The sequence below is a fragment of the Canis lupus genome, chromosome 1 (genome assembly GCF_048164855.1).
Source record: "Canis lupus baileyi chromosome 1, mCanLup2.hap1, whole genome shotgun sequence".
Lineage (NCBI taxonomy): Eukaryota > Metazoa > Chordata > Mammalia > Carnivora > Canidae > Canis > Canis lupus.
Window position 1 is genome coordinate 119,861,050 of NC_132838.1, and position 13,997 is coordinate 119,875,046.

At 48.6% G+C, this 13,997-nt stretch overlaps 2 protein-coding genes across 11 annotated transcripts in view; one reads left to right on the plus strand and one right to left on the minus strand.

Moving 5' to 3' along the window:
• Positions 1 to 5,407, plus strand: part of ANKRD27 (ankyrin repeat domain 27) — a 53,451-nt gene extending 48,044 nt beyond the window's left edge. For 7 of the 9 annotated variants that reach the window (XM_072782689.1, XM_072782649.1, XM_072782660.1 and 4 more), the window contains 5 exons: positions 22 to 183; positions 1,285 to 1,396; positions 2,690 to 2,768; positions 2,944 to 3,016; positions 4,046 to 5,407. In XM_072782689.1, the coding sequence (XP_072638790.1) occupies positions 22 to 183; positions 1,285 to 1,396; positions 2,690 to 2,768; positions 2,944 to 3,016; positions 4,046 to 4,282 (663 nt within the window). In that variant the 3' untranslated portion in view covers positions 4,283 to 5,407. The other 2 variants (XM_072782673.1, XM_072782677.1) reach the window with 2 other exon arrangements.
• A 2,179-nt stretch (positions 5,408 to 7,586) lies between these two features.
• PDCD5 (programmed cell death 5) lies at positions 7,587 to 13,598 on the minus strand. Of its 2 annotated transcripts, XM_072782720.1 has the most exons (6): positions 13,444 to 13,598; positions 12,666 to 12,703; positions 9,851 to 9,912; positions 9,026 to 9,117; positions 8,066 to 8,137; positions 7,587 to 7,774 (listed from the first exon to the last, which is right to left on the minus strand). In XM_072782720.1, exons 1-6 carry the CDS (start codon positions 13,507 to 13,509, stop codon positions 7,727 to 7,729), a joined length of 378 nt encoding a protein of 125 aa, XP_072638821.1. In that variant the 5' UTR covers positions 13,510 to 13,598; the 3' UTR covers positions 7,587 to 7,726. The 2 variants fall into 2 exon arrangements, with proteins under 2 accessions (XP_072638821.1, XP_072638822.1); XM_072782721.1 differs by lacking the exons at positions 7,587 to 7,774; positions 8,066 to 8,137 and adding an exon at positions 8,172 to 8,937.
• Positions 13,599 to 13,997: the final 399 nt, after the last annotated feature.

The following is a 13,997-nucleotide window of genomic DNA, read 5'->3' on the forward strand; positions in this document are numbered from 1 at the left end:
TTACACGGTTTCTCCTTCTAGCACGGGGCCTCCATCAACATCTGTAACAATAAGGGTAACACAGCGCTGCACGAGGCGGTGATAGAAAAGCACGTCTTCGTGGTGGAGCTGCTTCTGCTTCATGGGGCATCAGTTCAGGTGGTGAACAAGCGTCAGTGCACCGCCATCGATTGTGCTGAACAGGTGAGTGGGCGCTTCAGGGATTCCCTGTGGTTAAACCACATCCGATGAGGCCGTGGCCGACCTTCGAATCGCTGCGCTTGGAGTCTGTCAGTGTGGCTAAATATCAGTCCTTGGTCCCTGGGTCAGAGGTGGCCTGCCCGGGGAGCCAGGAGCCAGTCTTTCAGGGCTCGCCTTTGAAGGGGTGCATAGAGGTGCCCCCCGCCCCCAGTAACTGCAGGTGCGGGTGCCCTGGTTGGCCCAGGGACGAGCCATCAGGTGCTCACGGGAAAGCAGCAAGCTGAGGCCGTGTTCTGGGCTCACCCTCCCTGCACTGGGCACCTGGGGTCTTAGCACAATGGAGAAATTTGGTTGGTTGGTGGTTCTAAGACTCCCTGAGTTATTCTCCGTGTAAGGGGATTGGATGACCAGTTCCCCCCTCCTTCCAGCGCTGTGGGTGTTTGCACAGAGAACTGGTGAGGAGAAGCTTCCTCTCCTGGGAGAAGCGAGCTGTCTCCTGTCCCCATTTTCACATTGAGTGTTTTCATTTTCGACTCTGGATACACAGCTAGTAGACCGTTAAAGGACACTGGTGTCATGAAAAAGTCCCCATAAACCCAACGTACTCATAGGCTCATCACATTATTTTTCAGTGACATTTTTTTTTAAAGATTTTATTTATTTACTCAGAGACACAGAGAGAGGCAGAAACATAGGCAGAGGGAGAAGCAGAGTCCAAGCAGGGAGCCCGATGTGGGACTCGATCCTGGGACTCAATCCCGGGACTCCAGGATCACGCCCTGAGCCAAATTCTGTGACATTTCTTCACAGAATTGAAATATTTTAAACCTTCCCTGAGCAACTTTCTCAACTGATGATAAAGATGAGTGTTTTTTATTGAGTACTTACTATGTGCTGGGCCGTCGGTGACCTCATGGTAACTGCGATAAGAGATCCCGTTATCCCGGGCCCCTGGGGCAGGGCTGCTCCTCCCCTCGAGGCCCTGTGGCTGCAGCTTCGTCTGCCTTTCTGCCCAGCGGCACCAAGACTGACAGGTCAAAACCAGGCAATAACCTGCTAAGAGTGAAAAATATTACTGTTAACCTTCTCCCTTTCAAATTGTAGAACTCAAAAATAATGGAATTACTTCAAGTGGTACCGAGCTGTGTGGCGTCCGTGGACGACGTGGGCCAAACAGACCGCAAGGAGTACGTGACGGTTAAGATCAGGAAAAAATGTAAGAAGTTACATTCTGATTCTCAGTGTGGGCTTATTGGGAAATTTGTGAGCCTTGATTGAATTGTGAACGTAGAATGTCATTATACTCATGACTCGGGGCGGGAGACGGGCACCGAAGAGCCGTCCGTTACTGCCTAGCTCAGCAGCTTGTTTTGCTCCTGGTTTTCTGGTTGCTGGGGGTCATGCCTCCCAAGGGAGTGAGGTGGCCACTCGGCCTCCCTGCCACCTGCAGAGGAGGAGCAGCCTCTGGGAGGTTCTGCATGCCGCATGGCCCAGATCCAGGCCTTTTTCTAAGCATTTCCTGGACATCTGGGGTGCAGCATTTCCCGCTAACTTTAAAGGTTTTTTATTCATTCATTCATTCATTCATTCGTTCATTCATTTTTAAAATTTTATTTGCAGGTGTATAGAGATTATTGGTAATTAGAAGAGTAGTTGGCAGACGTGGATAGGGCTGAAGTTTTTTGTTATAGTCTAGATAGGGCCCATGCTCTATTTATTTTTTAAAGATTTTATTAATTATTCATGAGAGACACACAAAGAGAGGCAGAGACACAGGCAGAGGGAGAAGCAGGCTCCTGCGGGGAGCCCGATGCAGGACTCGATCTCGGGACTCCAAGATCACGTCCTGAGCCAAAGGCAGATGCTCAACCACTGAGTGGCCCAAGTGTTCCTGTTTTAATTTTTAAGACTTTTTTTTCTTTTGTAAGCAGTGGGTTTCAAACTCACAAGCCTGAGATCAAGAGTCACGTGCTGTACCACTGACCGAGCCAGCCAGGTGTCCCGCTACTCTATTTCTTTTTAATTGTTTTTTTAAAGATATTGTTTGTAGGGCAGCCTGGGTGGCTCAGCGGTTTAGCGCCACCTTCGGCCCAGGGCGTGATTCTGGAGACCCCTGCGTGGAGCCTGCTCCTCCTTCTGCCTGTGTCTCTGCCTCTCTCTCTCTCTGTCTCTCATGAATAAATACATAAAATCTTTAAAAAAAATTGTTTGTAGTGCAGTGATGTGAGTAAACCCACTTCTGTCTCTGGATAATCCTGAGGCTGTCTGACCACAGCTGCCTGTCGTTGGAGAATATCCGTGTGTATTAATAAGACGTGTCTTTCCTTTCCATGGGGCTTCACGTGGTAATAAATCGCTACTGATACGTTTCTTTAAGCAAACAGCAGTGCTTAATTTTCTAAATTTTGTTAAACTAAGAAAATTGGAAGGTTGCACCTATGCTATGACTTTAAACCAATTCTTAGACTACTTTGGAAGTTTTCAAAGGTTTGTCCTTTTCTGTCTACAGGGAACTCAAAAATGTATGACCTGCCAGATGAACCTTTTACCAGACAGTTTTACTTTGTCCCCTCAGGTGGTCAGTTTAAGTGAGTATAAAATTTGAGCTGGTTTCTGTGCTTTCGATCCTACTTTACTTACAACGCAGGCCCCGTCGGTGGGTTAAAGAAAAGTCTGCGGCCACCAAATGCTGCCACCTGGTGGCCAGCCGGGTGCTTCACACCACTATTTCAGACCCCGATTTTACTTTGTTTTGGGTTTCAGGGGAAGGACTTCAAGGGAGATTCTGGCAAGAGATAGAAGTGTCCCTAATTTTACTGAAGACTCTCTGCATGAGGTGAGTTGTTCAGCGCTGGCTCATCATCATATTTCTTAACGCCTGGCTTTTTCCAAAACAAATCCACGGCGCACTCATTTCTCATTTCATGCTTCCCTTCTTTGCGAGAGCTAACAATTAAGGTGAGTTCATTAGCGGGACAGCCAAGAGTACACACTCCCTTTATTGAGAACGTAGAGTGAAGGGGAAAACGGGAAATAAGGGCACGCGTGGAGAGAGGCAGCGGGGCACGGTGTGTGTACCTGGCGAAATAGCTCAGCTGCCGCTAGTGTGAGAATCATTGATGTCAGGAAGAAACCGAGTTCGTATGTAGATGGGCAGACACTTCTCCAGATGTGGCCTAGAGCTGCTCCTGTGGACAAGTCCGCGTGTGGCCGTCCTCCTACAGCACAGTTTACCCACTCGCTGATAAAGAGAAGCTTGCTTTACATTCTGTTGTACTATTAGGTGACTCTTCTCAGAAATGTGACTTTTCTTATTGCTCCTCGTGATATATGACGGTTGACGAGAAGCAGACTTCACAGCCTGTGTGGCATAGGCTCGCTGAAGCAGATATACCGAAGTCCGAAATCTTGTAGAGGACTAAAGCGATGTTTGTTAACACGACTAATTTCAATCTGCTTTGTGACCTTTCATGACTTTGCTAACAGATGTGTTGCTGCATGGGAAACCCGCAAACTTTGAAATCTGCTCGGGTTCCACTGAGTGCTTTTCTCTTGTGAGCTATGGGGACGTCAGGCAGGTTGCTTCCATTTGCCGATCCCGTGTCCTCAGCTGTAAACGGGGGCAGCGATTAGTGCACACTTGTTACGAGTCATAAAGACTAAATGTGCAGACAGGTGGTGTCTGATGCATGGCGTACGCACACGCCATACTGTCCCCCTGGGGATGTCACAGCTGAAAATTATGCCCAGAAGGTACCAGGCACATTGGGTGGCAAGAAGCACCCAAGAGCACTGTTCTTGCTTGTGTGGTTTCTTGTTTAAAGTGCAGTGCAAATGAACTGCTTGAATTGTACCGTTTCTTCAGCCAGGGAGGCAAACAGTCACAGGCAGACAGAGCAACCTGCCAGACCAGAGCAGATCTGAGACTGCTGACCGAGGAGGCGGCAATCGGCCCGAGAGGCCTGGACCGAAACAAAGCGTTCCTGCCAACAGGCGGATGCTGCGCAGACACACAGTCGAGGACCCAGTCGTATCCGTGAGCCCAGGCTCCGCCGGCAACCCAAGCACATCCCCAGAGGCCGATACCGCTTCCCAGTCTTAACGGTGATAGCAGTTGTTACATTGGCTGCCAAGAAGTGGGTCCTCGGCAAGGAGGGGCCCAGCGGGAACATGGCTGAGAACGAGAAAAGGGCTTTCTGTTGGATTTGCAAGAAGAGCAGAAAGTTCCTGAAAGTTTTTCTGCGGCCGAGGGAAAGAATGCAACCAAGAAAACGATCACCACGTCTTTCCTCTCCTAAGCTCACGCATTCCCTGGGAAAGGAACACACACCAGTTCCAGTGGGGTCCAGATCCCTGAGAGCAGGCGAACGTTTCTGCTGAAGCAGTAGGGTTCCCTGGCTACCGGGCGAGGTTTCGTCACCAGATTCTGACCTCCTCCTAACGAAAGGTGCTAACCTCCGTGATGTGGACAAGTGAGCAAACCACAGGCTGAAAGAATTCCTCCTTCTGGGATAAGCTGTGGGGAAGCAGTTGAGGTGCCATGGTTGTGGAGGCCGGGCCAAAGCGACACGGGGGAACGGACAAGAGGACCTGGGAAACGTTCCTTTGCAAAGCAGCACTTGAACCCAAAGATGCCTACATGCCATTGTGATGTTCATCTTAGTGAAAAGGACATTTATGACCTCTACTACGCTGTGTATGTGGGGAAAGTTGCGTGTGACTTTTCTTCCAACAGAGTAAGTACAGATATTTGATCACTGCACACATGCACCTGTATCAGTGTCTCTCGAGACATCCCCGTCCGTTAAAAACCTCCCTTAGACATCATTCCTGATGGATGGTTACTGAACTAGAGAGATTTGGCACATCTTTTCTTAGTCTTTTGATTCCGATTCAAAACTTGCAGCACAAACCAGGTCAGAGTTACTTTCAGTTAGAACTTATTGCCATTTATTCCTTTTTATAAATTTCTATAGATTATACTCTTATTTTTTTATGTTACTAATTGGTCTACAGCCGCAGATATGGGTTTGTCCTGAGTACCTACCTTTTCAAATAACTTTGTAATATGGAAATGGTTCTGTGCATGTTCTTGGAAATACTTGTGTATGTATAGAAGGGAGGGGCTGATTATTTTTCTACAAAGTAATTTATGATTTCTAATTTTCTAATGTGCCTTGGATATGTGCCAAATGATGGGAAAGAAACAGTAAACTTTATGATTCTTGAGCGTGTCATGGTGCACTTTTTTAATGTCTTGCTCTGGAGATTGGGGGGGGGGGGCATTTCTCAGCCTGTCTGCTACAAACATGCGCTCGGCGTATGGAACGATCATGCCCCACTGGATGGATGTGTGTATTTCAGTTACTAGATGTCCCTTAAATATGTAAACTGCATCATTCAGAGCAGACCCTTATCCATTCCCCTGCTTAGGCCTGACAATCTAGTAGGTGCAATAGCAAAGGCTTTTAAATCAGAACAAAAATGAATGTAATACAGCTTTTTAGCTCAAACAGAAATAAGCACGGTTGCTTTGCAGACTCCTTTGTCCTGATTTATTTTTCTTCCTTTTCACCAGTTTTAAAACAAAACTGCCTGTGTCGGCCAGTTGTTGTGGTTCACGGTCACCCTAATTAGGAAACTGTATCCTGTGCAGTTTATCAACACAGCCAAGTTGCAAATACACACATTTGGTATCACCTGATTTTTTGGGGTGGTACAATATAATCTTGAAAACTTTTAGGTCTACTCCTAGTTGATTCTAACAATTGCCCCGATTGGTAAAATTGTCAAAGGAGGAAACAGGGTCAAGAGAAGTTAATGGGGCTGATGCTTGCACTGTCAGAGCTGTGGTTGAGGCCTGCTTGGCGGGGTCATCCAAATTGGCAGTTTCCAGGGTCTCCTGGAGACATAAATACCTTGAATGAGACAGTTTTAGGGGACAAACTGCTTCTTGAGCTACTCTGGTCATCGGAAGGGTGAGCCACCCGAAATGACCACCTCGATTTCTTTTAAAAACACATGTTTTTCTCCAATTGCTTTCCCACTTTAAACTTGACAACTCAAATTGGTAATGCCCAAATTTCTGTGTAAGTATGTTTTGAATTCAAAGTATTGTCAATTAGGAAGCTCAGAATAACCACTCCTCATTTCTGAGGCCGAAACGTACTCCACCCCCCTTTTCCGCCTTCTAGAGCTTCTATCTTTCCATTCTCAAGTGTCTCTGGAGGACAGGACGGGTTTGACCATTTAAACACATTCATATAGGCATCTGCTGTCAGGACAGTGGTTATTCTGTAGGAAGAAGCATGTTAACACAACTTGCTGAGCCTCCCTCCAGGGTTTTTATGTAAATGAGACCAAAAGCAAAGTTCACTTGTAATTGGGATTCTTTAAAATCCCCGAGTGAAACTTACATTTGACTGATTTTGTCCCTTTTAAAAAAGTTTGACGTAACCATTCCACTCATTTGTTTATTCAGGAATGCTAGGTGCTCCCAACACTTGACTTTCTTCGTTGGCCACGGTTCCAATTTCAAGCCTCAATAAACTGTAACCTCTCAAATACACAGTTTAAACACAGATCAGCAGTATGTGAGCTAAAGCAGGTGGGGACTGTAAAGCACTTTTCCTGCTACTAATCCTGTTCACCTCTCAGAATGTTACGGACTTCCTCCTGGCCTGGAACCTCCAGGTTACACCAAAGAGCTCACCTGACAGGTCAATTTACTGGCACAAGTTTTAAAACCTAGTGGGTGGAGAGCCCAACAGAAGAGATGACAGTTAAGTTACCTGCAGCTTTTATCTGTGAAGAACTCAGAATCTTTCTACCAAAATGTCTTAACTGCTCAACTGTCTCATCTGGACTTGACCACTAGAAGGCACTTCTCTTACACCCACATTTGTTACCGTTGAGGTATCACCACCAGTATCTCCCAGTTAGCCTGGTAACCTCCTACAACGCAAGCATCACTCTAGGTACACGGGCTGTCTGGGCCACGGGGGATACTTGTCACATCATTTGGTCTCAGTGCCTTTGAAAAGCAGATTATAAATGAAACCAAAACTAAGAATTTTCTTAGAATTAGGTTGAACGTAAGTACTACCTTCAGGAAGAAAAATCGTTTACCTGGTTTCAGAACCTAGGCCTTGGAAAGATGTTAAATATTAGAGTTGATTCCTCTCAATCCATGGGTTTTAACTACCACAATATTACTGGATGCTATTTTCTTCTTAAGTGAAGAGTAAGCCGCTTCAGTTTCTGCGAAGGCCATCTTCCTAAGGCTAAGGTCACACTTGCAAAGGACGAGGTTCACGCTGCCACACTTTTTAGAACTTGGTAGGAAAAGAAAAAATGCAGATCTTCTGTTCATTCAGCCATGATACACAAACAACTCTGCCCAAGAGTTATTTTATTTTGCATAACAAGTTTATTTTTTTTAAAAGGCATTTAGACAATAAACAAAGTAAACAATCAGATCTTCACTTCTACCCAGTATTATCTTAGAACTGTTCCATTAAGTTCCAGTCTCTAAACATCTTAAATTTCAATAATCGTCCTCTTCATCAGAGTCCATGACTTTTCTTCTGTTGAACTGGAGGAGGGAAATTAAGTGAATGTCATAACATGTTTAATAAGGCATAACTCAGGCTCTGAGAACAACAAGGTCTACCTACTACAGCAAGACACCAGGTCTTTAAAACAGCTTAATGTTTCAGGTCTATGGGGGGAGGGGGAACGACAGATCCCCTCGGCACTTTCTCCCCAAACTTTCACAAAATGGAAATGTCTATGGGCTGAAACATGTTTTGATATAGTGTGTATTTAACACAACACTTAAAACAGCAATCTTTTTCTTTTGCCACGAGCATTTGGGGACACTTACTTTAACTGTGGTTTTCTTTTCTGTTTGTTGGCTTACTTTTTCAAGGATTTCTATTAAACCTTGTTCTGATACCTAGGATAACCAGAAAGAAAAACAGTACTAAGAGTTTATCTCAGGAGACAATGGTTTTAATCATTCTGGGATGTGGGGGAAGAGGTCAAGAGGGAAGGAAAGGCAAGATGGGAGGGTCTAACTAGCAGTTTGTTCCACAAGAATTTCGCTCTGCGAGGCTCACTTGAGGAAAGGTAAGTACCCATCGACATTAGCTTTCTCAGGAGAGTCCAAGGTTCCCGTCTTTTAAGAACACCTCCATCACCACCAGCGGACAACCACCTACACCAACTGCTGTTGAGGGTCAGGCACAGAGACCCGTAACAGAGGGTCTGCCCCGGAGAAGCGTAAGTGCAGGAGAAGTCACTCAGAAAAGATGAAGCAGTCGTCGTGTCTCCCGTGCATGCTCAGCGTTAAGGGGTTCAGGGCAGAATGACTCCCGCAGGCTGTGGAGGCAGCAGGTGCAGGTGGGGCTCATCTGGATCTTGAAGGAAGGTCAGGCTCACCAGAAGACACGCATCATGGTGTCACAGCAGGGCACGTAATAACCAGAAATTTTAGCACCGCCTCATTTGCAAAACAAGCTTAACTTCCATCGTTGGCAGGACGTTAGTCGGTGTCACTGACAAACCTGCCTCCAGTGCAGAAGCAATTGGATGCTGACCCTAACGGTCCCTGGTTACACGCCCATCACTCACAACACCAGGAAGGGAAGCAGCAGAGGGTTTTAGGAAAGGCAATCAGTTATCTTTTAGGATTTATGGCAGATACAACGATTCCCTCCTGTCTAAGTGCCTCACTGAAATAGTCACCAGGAATTTCTGTAACCAGAAAATGAAGCTGACCTTGTAAAGATGTTTGATAAAGTTAGGTAAGAGGTAGAACCGCCTCAAGGCAGGCCAGGCTTACCTTCCCACTGAGTTGTCCGTATCTTGCCATCTGTATGAGGTAATTCTCTACTGCTTTAGTTTTTTCAGGCTTTACAAGTGCTAAGTTACTTACTAAAAAGAGAAAGAAGGAGTCAAAACTAAATGCACTTACAGGACTTAAAACTATGCAGTGGCATTTCCAAAGCACTTCACAGACACGGTGGGCGGATGGTACTATTACCCCTCTTACAAAGGGGAAACTGAGGTTCAGCCGTGCCAGAGCCAAGATTAAACCTGGGTCCTCAGATTCTAAGCCAGATGCTCTTTAATTTTTTTTTTTTAAACGACTGCCCTCTGGAACACAGCTTCTCTAATACCACACATACGGAATCGTGATCATCCACCTCATGATGCTTCTACACTGCGCTTCAGGCTACAATACAAAATTCCTAGTTCGTCCTGATTGGCTTGTTTTACTACGTTCTCCTTCATTGGTTTGGTATTATGAAAAGTTATGAATGTACACTAAAACAGACAATAAACCCCAAGTCTCCATCCCCCACATCAACTGCCAGCAACATTTTGTGGCTGACTCAATTTAAGAGTTGTTTCCTGTAAATCTTACCTAATGTGCACTTGGAGATCATCTCCTTGGTAAGAGAGAACTGAGCTGGTATTGTTGATAATGACTTAAATATATTTCTTTAGATTTATAAACTTCACATTTCCTGCAGTATTATCTGCGTCGTGTTTTTAGGTTAAACAATATTTAATCCAGAATTAGCCATGATTTCATAGATCACTGCCTATTCAACGGACTCAAGTCAATGTTACAGAAACAACTTAAAGGAAACAAGATGCTTACAACGGGCCCGGGCCGACTGATCCAGGACTTGGGCTAAGATACTGTTCCTCATCTCTGCTTCCCTACAACAAAAACAGGTCAGCAAAATTAGAACTATGCTGTCAGCATTCCTACCGAACATACGAAAACACAACTTCTCCCAATGTTTCCCGAGACGGAAGGAAGCCTGCCGTGTGCACGGACTGCGCAACAGCGGGCACTGTGCGGGTGGCACCACCATATTCAGCAAGAAGAGTCCACCTCTGCCCTCAAAAGCCAGCTTCATTTTATGTGGGTGGGTGTAGACTAGACCTACATTTTCACAGTTCAGGGGGGAGTTTTAGTTCAACCACCAACATTTATTCAGTACACAGTGTGTGAGAAGTCCGAGAAATTTGTAGTGAGATTCCAGGCAATTAAAGGACCAAAGGATTAATCTGTGTGGTACTTTTAGAGCTGAAGAAGCTGAGACCTAGGGAAGCTGTAACAGGGACACAGGTAATCACGGCCAAGCTAGAACCAGGCCCTATGTTTCTTTTCTTCTCAAGATTTATTTATTTGAGAGAGCCGATGACAACACGTGCCCAAGTGCGGTGAGGGGCAGAGGAAGAGAAGAGAATCTTCAGACTTGGTGAGCGCAGAGCCCAGCGTGGGACTTAATCTCACAACCCATGAGATCATGACCTGAGCCAAAATCAAAAGCTGGATGCTTAGCCAGCTGAGCCACTCAGGCTGAGCCCAAGGTTTCGGACTCTCGGTTCCACTTTTCGAGTGGGCAGAGAGTGAAATTATAACCCTGCAACTATCCTTGCATCTTTCTACCTATTCAAGCGGGAACTAGTTCAGATTCATAGGACAGTGGTTTTCAGACTTTTATTTAAGCAGCAAAAAAATTTTTCCCCCAAATTAAGTCCTTTAGGGAACTTAATACACAACACAGACAAAAGCATATCCCCTGGCCGAATCAGAAGAGGAGCTGGGGCTGACTGTACCACCTAACCACCCCCTCCTGAAAAGGTCTAGGGACAGGGCTTACAGCCCATTTCCACAGGCCATTTCCTTATTGCTCCTGAGTACTTCAACCCTGCTACGAACAGCCGTTACTGTATTTTACTGATTCTAAGATGCCATCGGCTGTAAGATGCACCATAGTTTTAGGTACCTCTAAGAACAAAACAAAAATAAAAAACACCCCAGGTGAGTCTAGCAAGAGACCCTCACTCAAAGCTGGGGCATCAGAGTAACGTCCACAGTACAACAAAAAATATGCCAGCGGCTCAGAAAGGGGCAGCAAGGAAGGACGGAGGCGTCGGCCTCAGCCCTGAGTGGAAGAAAAAAGTTCCCCTTAAGAGTTTGAACTTCAAGCTTTAGTCTTACAGGTTTGCTGTCTTAATTTAGGCTGCTTGAGGGGAAGTGGAATCTCAGGCACAGAATTTAACTTTAAAAGGTCTCAGGTTAGAAATGTACCCAAGTGATGATGGCAGAAACAAAAATAAATCTTCTCTGGAAGAATCCAGGACAAGAGTGATGCACAGGAGACATATCCCAATCTGTGTTAAAATGCGAAAAATGTACACCTTAGAATCAATGAAATTCATGTAGTAGTTGCATTTTCTTAGCACCACCCTCCCACTAACAAGCCATGTAAGGATGGAACCTTCTTTGCCTTGCCCATTTCTGTAGATCCAGCACAGTGCTTGCCCCAGACCTAGTGCTCAAGGAATATCTGCTGAACGGGGGGGCGCCTCGGCGGCTCAGTGGCTGAGCATCCGCCTCTTGGTCCTGGCTCTCTGGTCCTGGTCTCCAGGTCATGGCTTCTTGAGCCCCGCCTTGGGCTCAGAGCCCAGAGGAGAATCTGCTCAGGCCTTCTCTCCCTCCCGCTGCCCCTCCCCTCACTCACATGTGCACTCAGCCTCTAAAATAAATAAATACATCTTTAAATATTATATATATATATATATAGTTGCTGAATGAATGAGTTAAATGGCAGCATGATGGAAAGAGGGGAACATGTGGTGGTGTTCCCTAAGTAAGTACAGAGTTTTACAGAGTTTAGGTTCTGTAAGATGAAAAAGTTCTAAAGATTTGTTAAATAATGAGAATATAAATAACAAACCTCACAGTTAAAAACTGTTATAAGGGCAGCCCAGGTGGCTCAGCGGTTTAGCGCCGCCTTCAGCCCAGGATGTGATCCTGGAGACCTGGGATCGAGTCCCGCTTTGGGTTCCCTGCATGGAGCCTGCTTCTCCCTCTGCCTGTGTCTCTGCCTCTCTATCTCACGAATAAATAAATAAAATATTTTTTTAAAATTGTTATAAAAAAAGGGGAAAAACTGTCATGAAAATTTTATGTGTTATTTTTAAAAATTACAATTAGAAGGAAGAAAAACCCCAGATAACTGGGTCTTCACGCAAAAAGTCTGCTATGCATGAGCTGCCCTGCCATGCGTCGGGAATAAAAGAGCGGTAAGAACAAGGTAACAGTGAATGCCTATAAAGCATAAATGTGAGGCACAGTGCCCTGTGCCCGTGTAATCCTCCCCGCGGCCCCGTGGGGCAGTCCTATTATCAGACTCATTTTAAGGTTAATCACAGTGCAGCAGAGAAGCAAACATCAATCAGCAATTGCAGTACAAGGTGAGTATGCGGAGTTCCTTCCATGCACGTTTCTTTAATTAACAAATCATGAAAACACCCTGATCATGGGGGGGGGGGGGACGACGATAAAAAACCTCTCCCCCAGAAAAACCTGCAAAACTCCTATGCCTATCAAAATAACTTAAAAAAAAAAAAAAGGGCAAACCACCCTTCAAAAAGTTCACAGCTGCAGCCCCTACCTGTGCTTTGCTTCCTGCTGGGCTGCATCACCAGGATCCTGGGGAGGGGGAGAGACACACATCTTTTAGTCGAGTGATCTCACTTAAAAGAAAAAAAAAAAAAAAACAACTAGGAACCACTTTCTTGTTTCTGACACTATCTAGGCTCCCGCAGGGGCCGAGATCAAATTCTCAGGAGATCGTGAAAAGCTGGGCCTCCCCGCAATCCGCGGGAACGGCTTCGACTCACTACCGCGTCTCGGTAAGCGTCGGACCCCGCGATCTAGCGGCAGCCGGGCGGGGGGGGGCGTCCCCTGTGCTGCGGAGCCGGGGTTCGCGGGGCCGCCGGGCCCGTCCTGCTGCAGCGCCCCGGCCGCGCCCCCGCCCCATCCCGTCCCGCCGCAGACACCCCCGGCGGCGGCCCCGCCCCTCGCCCCGCCCCCTCGCCAGCCCCGCTGCAGACCCCCGGCGGCCCCGCCCCCTCCCCGCGGAGGCCCCGCCCCCTCTCCTCGCCCCGCCCCCCCGTCACCCGCCGCAGCGCTTCTCCCCCGGGAGGAGGCTCCTCCCCGCACCCTCCGCTCCGTCAGCGAGGATGCTCCCCGGCCCCCGCCGCGCCCCGCTCGCGCCCGGCCAGGGCCCCCGAAGCCCGCAGACGGCCCGGGTGGAAGGCAGTCGGCGCCGGGAGGCCGAGAGCCAGGGCGGCCCGGGGAGGCCGCACGCGGTCGGCCCGGTCGCCCCAACGCCCCCGCGCCCGGAGGGCCCGAGCTCCACCCCGGGCGGCGGCGGCGGGCGCGCTCACCCCGTGCTTCGCCTGCAGCTCCGCCAGCCTCTGCTTCCTCAGCGCCTCCAGCTCCTCCTCCGCCATGGCGCGGCCGTCCGGGGCGAGCAGCCGCCACCTCGCTCCGCGGGCCCCGCAGCCTCGGCGCGCGCACGGCCGGCCCACTGCGCAGGCGCCCGCCGCGCCCAGGCAGCACCAATCGAGCCCCGAGCCGCGCGCGCCGCCGCCAGGGCGCCGGGAGAGGCCCGAGGGCGCGATCGCAGGCGGGGCGGGGCGGGGCTCCCGGGGCGGGGCTCCCGGGGCGGGGCTGCTCGAGCGCCACCTGCTCCCCCGCGCGCCCCCGGGCCTGCTGCTCTCGCCCCGCGGGACGACGGTCGGCTGCAAACGGGCCCCGTCGCAGGTGTAGCCGTAGGTGCAGGCTGCGGGGGGCGCTGCGTGCTCGCTCGCGTTACCTCCGCCTGCCCTGGAGGCCGCGGGAGCTCGGGGACCTCAGCTGGACGCTCCGGACGGCTCGGGGCGTCGGGGAGCTGGGGGTGGGGAGACCGCGGCCGCCCGCGCCGGGCCCCGGGAGCCAC

Coding starts and splice junctions, on each gene's coding strand:
- PDCD5 (XM_072782720.1), bottom strand. CDS start 13,509: ATGGCGGAGGAGGAGCTGGAGGCGCTGAGGAAGCAGAGGCTGGCGGAG. Junction 9,118..9,850: donor TCAGTCGGCCCGGGCCCGTT/GTAAGCATCTTG, acceptor TTCTCTTTTTAG/TAAGTAACTTAGCACTTGTA. Junction 7,775..8,065: donor AAAAGAAAACCACAGTTAAA/GTAAGTGTCCCC, acceptor TCCCTCCTCCAG/TTCAACAGAAGAAAAGTCAT.